Source organism: Telopea speciosissima, chromosome 8 (assembly GCF_018873765.1).
Source record: "Telopea speciosissima isolate NSW1024214 ecotype Mountain lineage chromosome 8, Tspe_v1, whole genome shotgun sequence".
NCBI classification, from domain to species: Eukaryota; Viridiplantae; Streptophyta; class Magnoliopsida; order Proteales; family Proteaceae; genus Telopea; species Telopea speciosissima.
The window spans coordinates 46,323,725-46,339,431 of NC_057923.1; the positions used below are offsets into that span (position 1 = coordinate 46,323,725).

The following is a 15,707-nucleotide window of genomic DNA, read 5'->3' on the forward strand; positions in this document are numbered from 1 at the left end:
ACATTTCTAGAATTTTTGTTAAACTATATTTTGGTTTGCTAAGTGGAAAGTAACATTTTAAAATTTTTTTAGAGGGAAAAAGAACATCACCCAGTCAGGTGGCTCCAGAACCCAAACTTAGGAATATGAAAATTTACCACTCTGCTCCCATTGAAATAAAAAATCTTATATATGTTGATGCCCCTACCTATATGATTCTGAACACACATGGGCAGGCAGTAACAGAAGATCCAAAACACTCAAAAAGTGAATGAGATTACAAGGAAATTAATATAACAATGTATAAGGTTAGGCAGTTACCTCACCCACCCCCTCAAACAATTATGCTTGCAGGTTCCGAAAGCAGAAGCAAGCTATTGCAAGTAACTCACAAATATGGACCTTGCTCACTGTTGAAGGAAGGGAAATCAAAAACCCCTAGTCTTAGCCAGATTCTCAGCAACGACCAAACCCGAGTGAAGTCCATCAATTCAAAACTCTCCAACCAACAGTCATCGGTAGCAGATTCTACAGTAATAATTCCTGCCAACTCTGGCGATTCGCTAGGAACTGGAAACTACATTGTCATGATTGGATTTGGAACACCTGAGCAAAATTTCATACTAGAATTCGATACAGGTAGTGATCTTACTTGGATCCAATGCCTACCATGCAACTCCAGCAATTGCTATCCACAACAAGATCCCTACTTCAACTCTTCAGCTTCCTCCACCTATTCCAACATCTCATGTGGCTCCAATGCATGCTCGCAACTGCAATCAGCGGGCTACGCACAGTCATCCTGCACCACCAATTGCCTCTACCAGGTCACATATGGTGACGGATCTACCTCTCAAGGGGACTTTGTAACCGATACACTAACACTATCTTCATCTGATTTGTTCTCAAATTTCGAATTCGGGTGTGGTCACAACACCAATGGCCTATTTGGTACTACAGATGGTTTACTAGGCCTCGGCCGCAGACCGTTCTCTACGGTATCACAGACTGCTACAATATATGGAAAGAATTTCTCCTATTGTCTTCCATCATCAACCAGCTCCACTGGTTTTCTAGCATTCGGCAGCCAAGCCAGTTCCTCCTCTTCTAATGCTCAATACACTCCACTACTAACAAGTTTGAATTATGCCTCATTTTATTTCCTAAATATGACGGGTATAAGTGTTGGAGGACAAACACTATCAATTGCAGAATCAGTTTTTACAACTTCAGGAACCATTATAGATTCTGGAACTGTCATCACTCGGTTGGCACCAACAGCCTATTCAGCTCTTAGTTCAGCATTTCGTCAAGCAATGTTAAATTATCCCTCTGCGCCACCATATTCACTATTCGACACATGCTATGATTTTTCTGGATACAGTACAGTAACAGTACCAACCATAGTGTTGCATTTTTTGGGGGGTACTGACTTGAATGTTGATGTGTCTGGGATTCTAATTCAAGCAAGCTCAACTCAATTTTGTTTGGCTTTTGTTGGAAATAGCCTTCCTACCGATTTTGGGATCCTTGGAAATATGCAACAGCACACATTTGAGGTGGTTTACAATGTGGCAGGAGGAAAGCTGGGATTTGGCGCTGGTGCTTGTAGTTAAGAAGAATAAATCCCTTTGTAATATATGGCTCGAATTCAAGCGAGTGATTGATTATCAATAAAAATGTAGAGTAATAAAGCTAGAATTGGTGCTAGTATCCCCCTTTGAGTTGTTTCCCGTTCCTTTGGATTTTGTTGTATCCTCTTTTTGAATTGTTTCCCTCTCTCCTAGATTTGTTATATAATCCTTTGAGTTGTTTCTTCCCCACCCTGATATTTGATGTATCATCCTTGTTGTTTCTGACAAAAACTATCGTCTTCCTTACGAACAATCCACAGGATCTGAAACAATGAGAGTCGGAGTAGGATTCCTGGGGGAGGGGGGGAAATCTCCATTGATCAAGTCAATATAATGGATAGAATGAGTAATGGGAAACCAAAGAGTAATTCAAGTCCCTTACCTCACGCTTTGGGTCTGGTATTTATAGGGTTCATGGGGCTGGCCCCTTGATGAGCAAGTCGGTCAGAGTTTTGGTAGGTATAGAGTCCTTGATTTGATGGGTTCTTTCCTTTTCTCCTTGATATTATGAAGATGTGCGTGAGTTATAATAGGAATATAATAGGTTACTAATTGTGGTCAATATCCGATTGGATTTGCTTCTTTTTGTGAAGAGTACTAGTTGATCACATGATTATACATTCACGTGTCCATTTGGACATGCTACGTGTCACATGTTCATTAGCGTTGAATAATTGTTCACATCACTTACCCCCACTCCCTTAGACAAGATCTTGAATGAGGGAGGACAGTCTTCATTGCCAAGCATAACATCTAAGCATGCTCGGGGTTCATATTCAAAATTTCGTTCCTGATCATCTTTGTTTTATCCCAAATGAGCCACCATGTGTGATTACCAGCTGTTTGGAAAAAATTGGTTTTGTTGATTTGCTTGGTGCCAGTGGGAGCTTGTATACGGTAGCCCATGTGCCATTCATTACTTGGTACAACACCTCATGGAGTGCTCATTGCTTCATTTCCGCCGCCAAATATGCCTCGAGTTCTCAAAATATTTCTTGGGAAGTTACACCCAATGATGGGACATTTAAAAAGTTCCCATGCCTTAAGTTTGAGGGCGAGACCTAGCACATGATGTTGACAAGTGGATTCAGTCCATGGTAAATAAAGAGGCGCTCCAATCTGAACTGTTGCTTGATTTTTAACTTTCCCTTTACCCCTCTTCATATTTCTTTATATTTTCATGGTATAGGACATGACTCACCTTTTTTCATCTCTTTTCACCTTCTTCTCAAAAGTTCATCGATTTTTTGCAACTTCAGATTCAAGTTTTTATGGCGGTGTTTCCAGGGAGTTACTCATTTTCTACTCTCGTACTTCCACTGTTGGTTTTCTTGCAACTTTAAGCAAATCAGTAAGTTCCCTTTTTCTCTCTACTATGTCTTCACATATAAAGTCATTCCTCTAGTTCGAACATTCTGGTAAACGCCCAAGGGAGGACTCCTATGAGTTTTCATTCGGTAAGGGTAGATTCTACATCAGGAAAGGGGGTAACCCAACTGCTCTCTGGTTTAGATAAACACAGTTTCCACTTTATTAGGAAGAGATACCAAATATCTGAGTCTATCCACCTTAGAATTCCCAAAAAGCGTGAAAGGCCTGCGATGCCCAGGACGGGGAGATTTGTATATATGAAGATGCTTTTAAAGCTGGCTTCCATTTTCCCCTTTGCGACTTTGTCACTCAACTCCTCCTTTTTTACCAATCATTCTAGCACAAACGGTGCCTAATGCTGGGAGGTGGGTGTATGATTTCCTCCTCCGTTCTGCCAGGTTGAATTGCAGACCATCACTGGCATTGTTTATAAATTGCTTCCTACTTACTGCGCATGGAACAAATCACAGTTGGCATTAGTTTCGCCGCAGGTTTGAGGCTGTTGCCATTTTGGAGGCTATGCCATCTTTCATTTTTCGCTAAAATTCAGCATGTATATGTGAGGATCCATCCCCTGGCGCTTGGCGCGCACGGATGGGCTTTTTTTTTTTTTGCTCCTCTCTATTTTGGGAGGGAGAGGAGGAGATGTGTCTTCTCAGGAGTATGGTGTTATTTTATCAAGGGATGGGGGTCTTATAATAAATGAAACGGAGTCGTTACCTAGGGTTAAGGCCTAGGACCTCTGATCAGAGATTCGGGATCAGTGGTCAGGTTACGAGAGTGGGAAGGTGTTAGGCACCCAACTCACCCATATAAACTGGTCTTTCTACTAGATGCTTGATTTCGAATATTCTTCCTTCATGAATGTCCTATTCCCACATGCATGGCTAAATAATGATGCACAAACAATTTAATTAAATTAAACTATGTTACAATAACTACTGTACACTACACGAGACTACTTGAAAGGACAACATTGTACTGAAATTAAAAATTAACGGAAGACATGTATACCTGTATGCTTTAAATAAATGCAATTATGCAAAACGGATTTTGTTCCCCAGCTCAGGTGGAGGCAAAAGACTAACTTTGTCTCTTTGTCGGATAGAGTAACGGTTTACGGGTGTCGAATCTTATGATCTTGGACAGAATAACAGTGTTCCAAGGCTTTGGAAACTAGGGGCTCAAAGGCCGGACAAAGTGGTTATGCCATAGGAGGTTTCCCAGATTCAGGCAAGAAAGGGTCGAGGAAACCGGACTCAGATAGCTTGGACTTTGGACAGAGGGGCGAGACTTGAAGGCTTGAAATCGGATTGGGTAAGAACCCCGAAACAAGGAAAACATGGAAAAATTGGAAAATTGGAGCTCTGAGGGTGTCCCCTCTCCCAAAAACTTCTCCTCTTCAAAATGTGCGAGGCCGCATAGTGGGGCCACGGTAGAGCAAAAATGGAGAAAAATTCAGATTTTGGGTGCCTGCGGGGCCACACGGTAGGGCCGTACAAGCCACGGCATCGGGCGACAGGGCCGCGCAAGCCATATCGTTGCGTGGCAAGGCCGCTCTGCCACGTGGCAGGGCTGCAACCTTGATACTGCCTTGTGGGGTCACGTGGGCCGTCTAGGACTGTCGGGGTTCTCACGCACAATGTACGCTTTACGGGATGGGAGGAGATGTTTTCTGATACAGTGTTTAGTTTTCGGGGACATTGCCAGTCTTTTGCGTTTGATTGTTGTCATCGCTAGGGGTGATAAAATTCAGCGTCTACAGTTTGTCCCTCTTTGGCCGAGGCCGGTGCTAACAACCGAAGGGTGAAGACAAGAGATCACCTAATTTTATCACTAGGAGCATGCATCACCGCCATTTTACTCATAGGTGAAGGAGTTGAATAATAAAACCGCATTTTGGCAAAACCATTCGGCGAGCGAAAACTGCCATCACTTTGCTCATGGGCGATGGATTTTTAAACAACACTTTGGCAAACCATTCGGTAAATGTTTTTTGAGGTTTTCGACGGCATTACCTGAGCGTGTACTTACCTGATGGGGCAACATTGCTCGACTGGGTTTCTCCCTGGTGTTTGAACATTTACCTACAGGGATTTTGATCTTTGAACATTGCTCAACCAAATCTTTGAACATTGCTCAAACATTACTTGGTGGAAACCTGATCTTTGGGCATTGCTTAGTCGGATTTCCTCCTGGCATTCAAACATTGCTTACCTATGCTTCTGATGATGTGATTGTATTACGATGATGAGACGGCATCGCGACCAAAAATTTTGAAATTATAACGATGAGATGGCATTGCAACTGAAATTTTGAAATTGTAACGATGAGATGGCATCACGACCAAAAATTTTGAAATTGTAATGTTGAGACGGCATCGTGACTGAATTTCTGGAAGTGTAACGATGGGACGGCATCGTGACCGAATTTTAAAAGGTGTAATAATGAGACGGCGTGACCAAAAATTTTAAAAATGTAACGATGAGACGGCATTGTGACCAAATTTTTGAAAAGTGTAACAATGAGACAACATCGCAACCAAATTTTTGAAAGTGGATGTTTCCTAGTCCAAAATTTTCGAAAAGAACAATTTAGGGTGTGGCGACAAGACCCAAGGGAACACGGCATAAAGGCCCCCCAAATTTTTTTTTTATGCTTTATAGAATGGGAACAATATGTTAATCTATTTAAGACACTTGCTCTTCCCTTTGCAATGCACAATTCAAGATATTATTATTTAATCCCTAATCATTATATGCATGGAAACGATAGAGGGATTAGGAAAACCAAAAGGGTGGGGAATTGACACATAGACCAACCATGTGACCTTGTAATTACATAATTTCACCATAGTTTATATATCCAGTAGATTCACAATCTTTGGCATCAATTCTTCTGGTGGCTGAATCTTCTCTTCAATCATCTTGAGCGGTGACTAGTACTATGTTGGCACTAGTCGAGGCAAGTAGAAAGTAGTATGAGTCAACCCATTAACCTCACAACATTGTAGCCTGGAGTCTCAAGAACTGGGGCTTTCATGTCCCACCAATAGCAGTTCCATTGAACTTCCTTGTTTGTTCTTTCTTCCGAATACTTCTTCCAGTCTTTAATTGCACGAAATTCCTTTGTCTCTCTTCGAATTTGGAAATATTTCAGCTGAAATCTGGCATCAGTTGTAACTTTGACCAACTGTAGTCTCTCCATCAACCATATCTGCATGATCGTGGGTGATCTTGCGCAATGATCCGTTCCATATCTTCGAGAAGCACTCATTTCATCCAGACCCTTAAAAGTCTCTGCAAATATGGTGGGGACAATGTCGCACCCATCTAGGAGCTGCCAAACGAGGTTCACCATCATAGGGAGAACACCCCTTTTCTAGTTCGTAACAAATATCTTCCAATCATGCAAAAGAGATATGCTCTCCTTCTCTTTTGTTGGGTTCCTCTTGCTCCTTTTTTCCTGAAGAAAATCCCTGCTACCTTCAAAATATCCATAATTCATGATTTCTTTGACTTTCGTCTTGGTCCATCCAAATAAATCTTGTAAAACTTCTTTGTAGTCGCTGCACAAGGGGGCAAGAGTCTCCCTAGTGGAAGAGAGAGTCCGCATGCTCAAAAATTTTCAATTGTGGGTATTGTCCTTCTCCAATTCTAAAAATATGTGATTTTTTATCACAACATTGGTGCCCTTGTCGGAGCAAGTCGTGATGAATCTCCATACACATATTTTCCTAGGACTGATAATTGAACGTCTTCTAGAAGAGTTGGATCATCAGAATTCATGTTATGGGTCCATTTTTGCAAGATCTCGTCGAGGAGGGTTGCCTTCTGTGGATGACACATGATAACAACACTCAATCAAAGAGCTTCCTTAATAAACTGGGACAAGTCTCTTTTTTTTTCTTCTTTTTTTTAGACCCAAGGATAAGTCAGCTCCTACTAGAAACACATGAGAGAATGCCAAATGGCAGATTTTTTGTTATCTAATAGATAGAAGTGTCGAGTGGCAAAATTGACTGAAAGGGTTCTTGAATGACAGAGATGTCAGGTGGCAGAATTAAAGGTATGTCCCTGGTGGGAACTGGCATTGTGATTGCATTTGAGCATGCCAAGTTGCTATGTATCCTTTGGGAAGGAATCAGGTCGAATGTAGTTCATGTAGAACAAATGGCTACACGAAATATCTTTTAAATTGGTCCATATTGACAAGGGGATCCTCTCCATCCAAATCAGTGAGACGAACTGGTTGCCCAACCAAGATTTCCTTCACATAATATGGTCCGCTCTAATTAGGCCTGAACTTGCCCCTTGGGTCATGAACTGGTGCTCTTTGTTCTCGAAGTACCAAATCTCCTTCTTTGATGTTGCATGGGCGACCTCATTTTATTGAATGCCCTTGCCAACCTGAGTTGGTATTTCTTGAGGTGATCCATAGCTTTCATCCTCTTTTCATCATCGAGGTTAAGCTCATCATGTCTTGCTTGTATCCATTCTCTTTCAGGCAATTTGCTTTCCATCAATACTCTAAAAGATGACACTTGGATTTCTACGGGTAATACTGCCTCCATCCAATAGACCAAGGAAAAAGGGGTTGCCCCAGTAGAGGTTCGAATTGAGGTTCGATAGGCCCATAATGTGTATGGGAGCTTTTCTGGCCAATCGTTATGGATATCGACCATTTTCTAATATGACATTCACATTCTTGTTAGCTGCTTCCACAACTGCATTAGTTTTTGGTCTATAAGTCGTAGACCGATGCCTTTGGATACCAAACTTGGTACAGAAGTTGTCTGCCTTTCTCGAGAAATGTGCTCCTTGATCGAATATGAGGGCATGTGGCACTCCATATCTGCATATAATGTTCTCTTTGATGAACTTTGCTACCTTCGTAGCTGTTAAGATAGCATAAGACTGCGCCTCCACCCATTTGGTGAAATAGTCTATGGCCACATGGATGAACTCATATTCATTGGATGCCTTTGGCATGACTTTTCCAATTATATCAATGCCCCATGTTGAAAATGGCTAGGGAGCATTTAACGAATGGAGCTCCATTGGAGGAATGTGAATGATATTAGCAAATATCTGGCAATTGTGACATCTCTGCACGAATGATGTGCAGTCAACTTCAATGGTTGTCCAATAATATCCCATTCTGAGGATTTTCTTGGCGAGCATCCTAGCATTTATGTGCGGCCCGCAGATTCCTTGAAGGATTTCTTCCATGATGACTTGGGCTTTTTCCACATCTACGCATAGTAGTTGTATACCATCGTAGGACCTCTTAGTAGGTCGCCTTGAAGTACAAATTGCACGATGTACTTACACAACCTCTTCTGTTTCCCGATTGTGGAATTCGAAGGATATTTTCTTTCTCTGATGAAATCAATGATGGGTGTAGACCACGACCTTCCATCAGTCGTCAAAGCATTTACTAACTCTTCATATGCTGGTCCATGCCTTCTATCTACCAAGAATGGGCGAACTTGAATGTCTTAAGTGCATTCAACCATTGAAGCCGAAGTAGCTAGGGCGGCGATGAATCTATTATTGTCACTCGGCAACTATTTGAAGGTGATTTCATCGAAGCTCTTAATCAAGTCCTCCAAATGTTCCTGGTAAGGTTTCAACTTTTCAATCTTTAACTTCTACTTTCCATGAGTTTGACAAATCACGATCGACAAATCTCCATAAACTCTTAGCTTCTTGATCTCTAATGTCATGGCGGCTTTGAGATCGAATATGCCTCATACTCTGTAATGTTGTTAGTGCAAGGGAAATCTAGCCGGAATGCAGATGACAGATAGAGATCATCTGGGGTTATCAACAATATTCCTATCCCATATCCTCTCTGATTGGCTACACCATCAAATTATAATTGCCACCAGTCTTCACAGTTTTCTTCCTCCACATATGCCAAATCCCCATCTGGGAATGAGTTTAGCGGTTGTGAATCTACCCCGATCGGGTATGCAACTAGATAGTCCGAGATCGTTTGTCCTTTTATGAATTTCTAGTTGACATATGTTATGTTAAATTCTGACAACAACAACAACCATCTGGTCATCCTTCCTGTCAATGTTGGCTTCTCAAAGAGATAATTAATCAGAACCATCCTTGAGATGAGCCAAATTTGATGTGCGATCATGTAATGTCTCATCCTCTTGGTCGCCCAAACCAAAGCAATGCATGTCTTTTCCAATGGGGTATAACGAGTTTCATACTCCAACAGTTTCTTGCTTAAGTAGTAAACCACGTGTTCTTCCCCACTCTTCTGATCTTGTTGTGCCATCATGGATCCCATTGATGTTTCACTTACAGACAAGTACAATAGTAGTGGCTCGCCCAATACTGGTAGAACAAGGATGGGTGGATTCATCAGGTATTCTTTTATCCTTACAAATGCCTCTTGGCACTTAGCATTCCACTGCTTTGGTTCTTCTTTCTTTAGGAGCTTGAAGATAGGTTCACATACGGTGGTTAACCGGGCTATGAACCGACTTATATACTGAATTCATCCTAAGAAAACCCCGATTTCTTTTTCTATTTTTGGTGCCAGCATTTTTGTTATGGCCTTTATCTTGTCGGGATCCACTTCTATCCCTCTCTCGCTAACGAAAAATTCTAGGAGTTTCCCTACTGTTGCTCCGAACACGCACTTCTGAGGGTTCAACCTTAGCTTGTACTCTTTAACTTGTTCGAAGAACTTTTTCAATGCCGTAAAATGCCCCTATTGAGGGACCGACTTAACAATCATGTCATCCACGTACACCTCCACTTCTTTATGTATCGTGTCATGGAGAATGGCAGCTGCCACCCTTCGATATGTTGCCCCAACATTCTTCAAACCAATGGGCATTACCTTGTAACAGTAAGTTCCCCATGGTGTGGTAAATGCTGTCTTTTCTCTATCCTTTGGACACATACTGATTTGATTGTATTCAGAGAATCCATTCATGAATGATAACAATGCGTGTTTTGACGTGTTGTCGACCAATATGTCAATATGCGGCCAAGGAAAGTCGTCGTTGGGACTGACTTTATTGAGGTCTCAGAAATCCACGCACATTCTCGCCTTCCCGTCTTTCTTGGGTACGGGGATGATATTGGATAACCACTAAGGATACTGCATCACTGGTAAAAATCCTGCATTCCACTGCTTTATGAGTTCTTCCCTGATCTTCTCACTCCATTCAGATCGAATCCTTCTAGGCTTTTGCTTGACCGGCCGTGTATCTAGAAAAGTAGGCAGTTAGTGTTGCATTATTTTTGGATCAATGTCGTAGGACCAAGCGAACACTTATTGAAATTCCTTCAACAGGGCTGTCATTTGACCAACTTCCTCTTTGCTGAACAAGGCACCAATTTTAACCATTCGTGGGCATTGTTCAGTTCCCAAATTTATGAGGCATACGTCCTCTTGGATATGTTGGGCTTTTCTTTGTTTAATTGCTTTATTAAATGATGATGTTCGAGGACACACTAGTCATTGAAAGAAGAATAAAAAAAGTAATCATATGGAGAGGAGACATACTCGAAATAGTTGATTTCGTTCATGATAAGAGCAAGAATACAAGCAGACTCGTCAGACTGGAAGTTACTACCCTCCTTGATTACGATAGACTCATCGACAGATAGGACTAACTTGGAGCTGACCACTCCCTGAGACTCTATCTTACTAAACCTTTCAGAGACACTAATCCAGTTCACAATTGGCTCTTGGACAGGATGAATTAACAGATAAGGTTTTGGCCCTTCTTCCTCCCCCGTAGAGATCACGGCTATTTCAAATAGTCCTTTGATGTTCAGTTCTTCTTCAGTAGCTTTCAACTTCATCTGTTCTACTTCGAAGTCGATACAATCGATGTCCTCCTGAAAGAAGATTTCAAAACCTGGTTGGAGACTTCCACTATCATGATTGAACCATGGCTTAATATTTCCGCAGTAAGGGAAACTATCGCCTTCTTTGACAAAATATCCATTCAAAGTCTTGAAGTATAGAGATGGTTTCTTGGCCGTCTAGCATTCTTGACCCATGTGCTTAGGATAACTTCCTTTCTTTGGTGCTTTGTATCCTAGCCCCTGATGGTTGCTGTAGGTTAGAAAGTCAAGAAATTGTGGAATCCCTTGTTGGTTCCTTCCTAATCCAAGTCTTGAAAAATAACCATGTTGTTCATCATCTTCGGAATTGTTCCGCTCCATGCGAATGGGTAACTGGATGGAATTATCTCCTTCATTTGTAAGGCCATTACACTAATTGCCCCAATCTCAAATCCTCCCATTTGGAAATCTGCAGGAGCTTCCCCACCAACTTCGATGCTTGCCAAGGTGTAGACAATCTCTGGATCGCCAAAGATAGTGGTCATTTTTCCTTCATAAATGAATTTCATTTTCTGATGCAGGCTTGAGGCTATTACTCCTACTGATTGCAACCAAGGCCGTCCCAACAACATGTTGAATGATGCTTGAATGTCAATCACCTAACATTCCCCAATGACCAGAACAGGTCCAACTCGGATTTCTATGGTCAGGATGCCCAACACTTTTCTTATGTTATCATATGCTCGGATTGTCTGAGCCGAGGGCTTTATTTGGGTCAGATCCAACCCTATACAGCTTGCAGCCTTAAGAGGTATAACATTGAGAGCCGATCCATTGTCAATCAGAACTTGAGGGACTCGATTCCCATTGCATTCTATTGTAATGTGCAGAGCCCAATTATGGTCCTTTCCTCCAGGCTGGGAGATCACTTTCCAAGAAGGAGAGAGATTGCATGGTGTAGGTAGCTCCTACAATGTGTGAAAGTTCTTCTAGACCCATTTGTATGGGTACTTGAACCATGTTGAGTGCCTTCAGAATTATTTCCCGATGCAATGGGGAGGCCATCAATAACCCCCAGATAGAGATGTTAGCTTGTGCTTTTTTCAACTGGCTTAACACCTGATTTTTTGGCTCGTACTTGATTTGATTTGGAGTAAGCGCATAGGGATTTTTTACAATCAATCCTTTATCTTTGAAATTCTTTCTGCTTCGGGTTTTCGAAACCTCGGGATCTTTCCTTTTTATGATGAGTTCAACTGGGCACAGTTCTTCATCTTCCAAGTCACTTTCAATTATCACAAGGGTTCCTACCATGGGACTCCTCCTTCTTAGGCGGTGACAAGGCAGCAATGGTCTTTTGGGCCTTCTGCAGGATTTTGGACAAGGCTTCTTACTTTTCATAGAGGTGCTTGATGAGTTTGTCATGATCTGGCCTTTGTGGTCCTACTAGCATGATCTGTTGGATCATTTCAAAGACCTCGCTGGCTGATTTTTGGAATCTCATTATTTCGGATAAAGATCCAAAATGTTCTTCCTCTTCTGATAAACCTTCTTCATCACTGGATATGATCGGATGAATGTTTCTCATGGGATCTTTCATTGGTTCCTCCATATTGATGCTATAAAGGTGGAACCATTGGTCATGTGCTTGCATTCGCTCATGGTATTCCCCACTTCCTTGGTCTGGAGCTATTAAAGGACTTCTACATATATCTTTTGCCTAGGCAAACATGAGTGTGACAACACCTTCTAATTCTTTCATAACTCTAGGCAAAGGCCATGTATGAACTGTTAGGTGGTAATGCTGCAACGCCTTCTGATACTTTGCATCTGTAAGAGCTACTTCGAATAGCTTTTGATGAAGTTTATCCACCGTTCGAAGATTCTTCTTGCTTCAAAGGGGTGAGCCCAAGCTCCTGGCCCACAAATTTTCTCATACTGTTTGGCAGGAGGTTCTAACTCCATTTCAGATGCTTTGTTGGGTAATTCATAGCCCATGTCTTCATTCATTACTTCTTAATTCAGATTTTTGCTTGATGCTTCTTCATTGCTTTAATCATCCCCTTATTCTCCACTACTGTCAATAGGGTGAATTCCTTCTGTGGGGTTGAAGTACGGATCTCCAATATTGATATTACCAATCCAAGTTTTCCACTCTTCTGTCATCTTCGGGGGCCCAAAATATGGCCAGTTGTCTGAGTACAACATTGGATCTTGAGGAGGATTCTCAAAGAAATCTTTCTCCAGAGCGAGATTTAACCAAGTCATGTTCCTTAATTCATGTAATGTTCTCTGGAGAAAGCCTTCTTCTGTTGGCAACTCTATCTTCTCGCATTGTGTCGCGAAGTGTTTGCACATGATGTTTGGGAAGTGGGAAGTGGCCTTATACAGGATGTTATGAGTTGAAGACATTAGCTCAAGGATGTCTTGCACTTGATAGCAGATTCTCATATTCCATTTGTCAAAGTCATCCCCTTTGACGCACTACACCCTTTGATTTACTAGAGACCCTACTTTTTTGTCGCCACTTCTTTGTTCATCTTCTTGAGGGATACACTGAATGAAGTCAGTTGGTTCTGCTTCATCATCATCAACTCCGATGCTATTTATCTACTGTACGGTTTCAACAGAGAACTCATCTTCAAATTGTGGCTCAAAGTCTTCTTCTTCACTATCGTCAGTCCCTCCTCTCATCTAGATAAGGAAAGTGTCTCCAAATAATAGCGCCAATGGCTAGTGTAGATACAGCTTAGATCAGACTTGCTGTGACATCCTAAATAGTTCTCATGCTGTCTTCAAACGACCCTTCCTCAATAGGTTAAATTTGAGTCGTTGAATCTTCTTTACCTTTTAAAATCTCCATATATACCATGTGACTAATCTCATAGTCGGTGAACTCGAATGCTCTCAGTTGTGCATTGGGTTCGAGGCTATCAAGTCCATTCTCTAGACACTCCAGCTTCATCATTCGATGATCCAAAGCAAGGGCTTTCCCTCGTTCACAACGCTGTCCACCTCCTCTGAACTTTCCGTTGCAGTTTGTCCTTGCACAGTAAACACATACCATCATTCTCTTCGCTCTCCATTTCCGAGCATGCATGTTCCGGCCACAAAATGGCATTGGCTGACTTTTGATCATATCTTCTTTGTACCTTTCCTTCAGGAAATTGCTGATATTGATCCTTGCTTCTGCATGGAGATCAATCTGCCACATGTAGCAGACTTTGTCCCTCCATACTATTCTTAATTCCCTCAGAGGTGCTTTTATAGGTCTGATTAGAGTGGTTGGATCCAAACCCATTGTTCGTTCTTCCAAAGCATTCACAGATCCCATGGACGATCACGGGGAGTCAAGTTCACCTTCATTAAGCAAACCATTCAAGGTGGCAAATGTTTCCAGTATCTCACACCGCTGAGGGTATAGATACTCATGATATACACCATGTAGATTCTCTAGGATTATCTCCACTTGCTCTTCCTCTGTTAGAGGGGTGTGCATCCTTCTAGCTTCTTTACGGAACCTTCTGATGAAGTCGAAGAACCCTTCATTTGGCTCTTACTTTAGTGTCTCCAATTCTTTCCTTTTCTTCTTGCTCTCCTCAATTTGGGCTTCTAGGATAGCCCTATAGATTTGAGCATCCATCAGCTTTCACCCTCGCTTGACAGGTTGAATCAGGACCGTTAGGTCCATAAAGGGAACACCCTCTTATAACATGTTCAATCCATGATCTAGCAAAGGGTTGGTAGTCACATTAGGTTGTTGACCTATCTTCAATTCAATTTTCCCTGCATCTAATCAAGTCTTGGATTGTATGCTTGAGGTGTATACATCTATCTATCTGATGACCCTCTAATTGTGGTAATAATAGTGCCACTCTGACTTATACCCTAGAGGTGGATCGGCCATGTTCATGGGCCGCAGTGGTACAACATCCAACATCCCTTCCCTCTTAAGTTTGAAGAAAATACGAGTGGGTGTCATACTACTGAAGGTAAACTGTCTGGGGAGGGGTTAACTGTTCAGCCTGGATTACCAAAGGAGGAGCATTTGTTGGTAAAATATACTTCTTGATGTATTGGACGGTAGTAACTGCATTCACTTCGGGGCCTTTCCCTCTTCCTCCTCTATTGTTCTTGCTAGAATAAGATCCGAAAACTTCTTTGATTGAAGTCTGGGCTTATTTTCCTTTGAAGAGCTTGTCCTCAATGTGCTTTCCAATGTCTATGAGTGCTTCGAAGGTCTTGGTATGCTGATAGTAGAGGCGATCATGGTACTCTCCATGTAGGTTTTTCAATATGATTTCCACTTATCCTAATTCATTTGGGCGATTTCACATCTTGGACACCTTTTCACAGAACCTCATGATGAAGTTAGAAAATCCCTCGTCGACTCTTTACCTCAGGGTTTCCAACTCACGCCAGGTGATGTTTACTTCGGTGTTGTAAGAGTACTGTTTGGTGAATGCCTTCACAATTGTCAACCAAGTTTGAGTCTGAGTTTGGTCGAATTGGGTTAGCTATCTCAGAGCTGATCCTGTTAACGAGTAAAGGAATACTTGTCCCATTTGATTTTCTATGAGACTCCATGATTTGGCTACTATAATAAAAATCTTCAAATGAGCTCGGGGATCTCCTGTCCCGTCGAAATTTTTGAGCTTCCATTTGAAATCTTCGGGTATTCTTTCTCCAGCGAAGCAGACTATGTCTTCTTCTAGTTTCTTAATAGCCTTTTTTTTCATTGCAACTTATAACTTCTCAACTTTCTCCCTCATCTGCTTCTCTTTTTCTATTTCTGGTGGGTCTTGGTGAGCATTGATGGCTTTATCCTCTTCTTCTATTATGATCCTAGGGTGTGCCCTAGAACTCGTTGGGGTCACCCTTGGCTCTCCGGGGGTTG

The 15,707-nt window shown here is 41.8% G+C and overlaps 1 protein-coding gene across 1 annotated transcript; it reads left to right on the forward strand.

The window, feature by feature from the left end:
* The first annotated feature begins 278 nt into the window (after positions 1-278).
* LOC122672352 (aspartyl protease family protein At5g10770-like) lies at positions 279-1,662 on the forward strand. Its single transcript, XM_043869839.1, has one exon. The coding sequence runs from the start codon at positions 279-281 to the stop codon at positions 1,593-1,595; it is 1,317 nt and encodes a 438-aa protein (XP_043725774.1). The 3' UTR covers positions 1,596-1,662.
* The last annotated feature ends 14,045 nt before the right edge of the window (positions 1,663-15,707 follow it).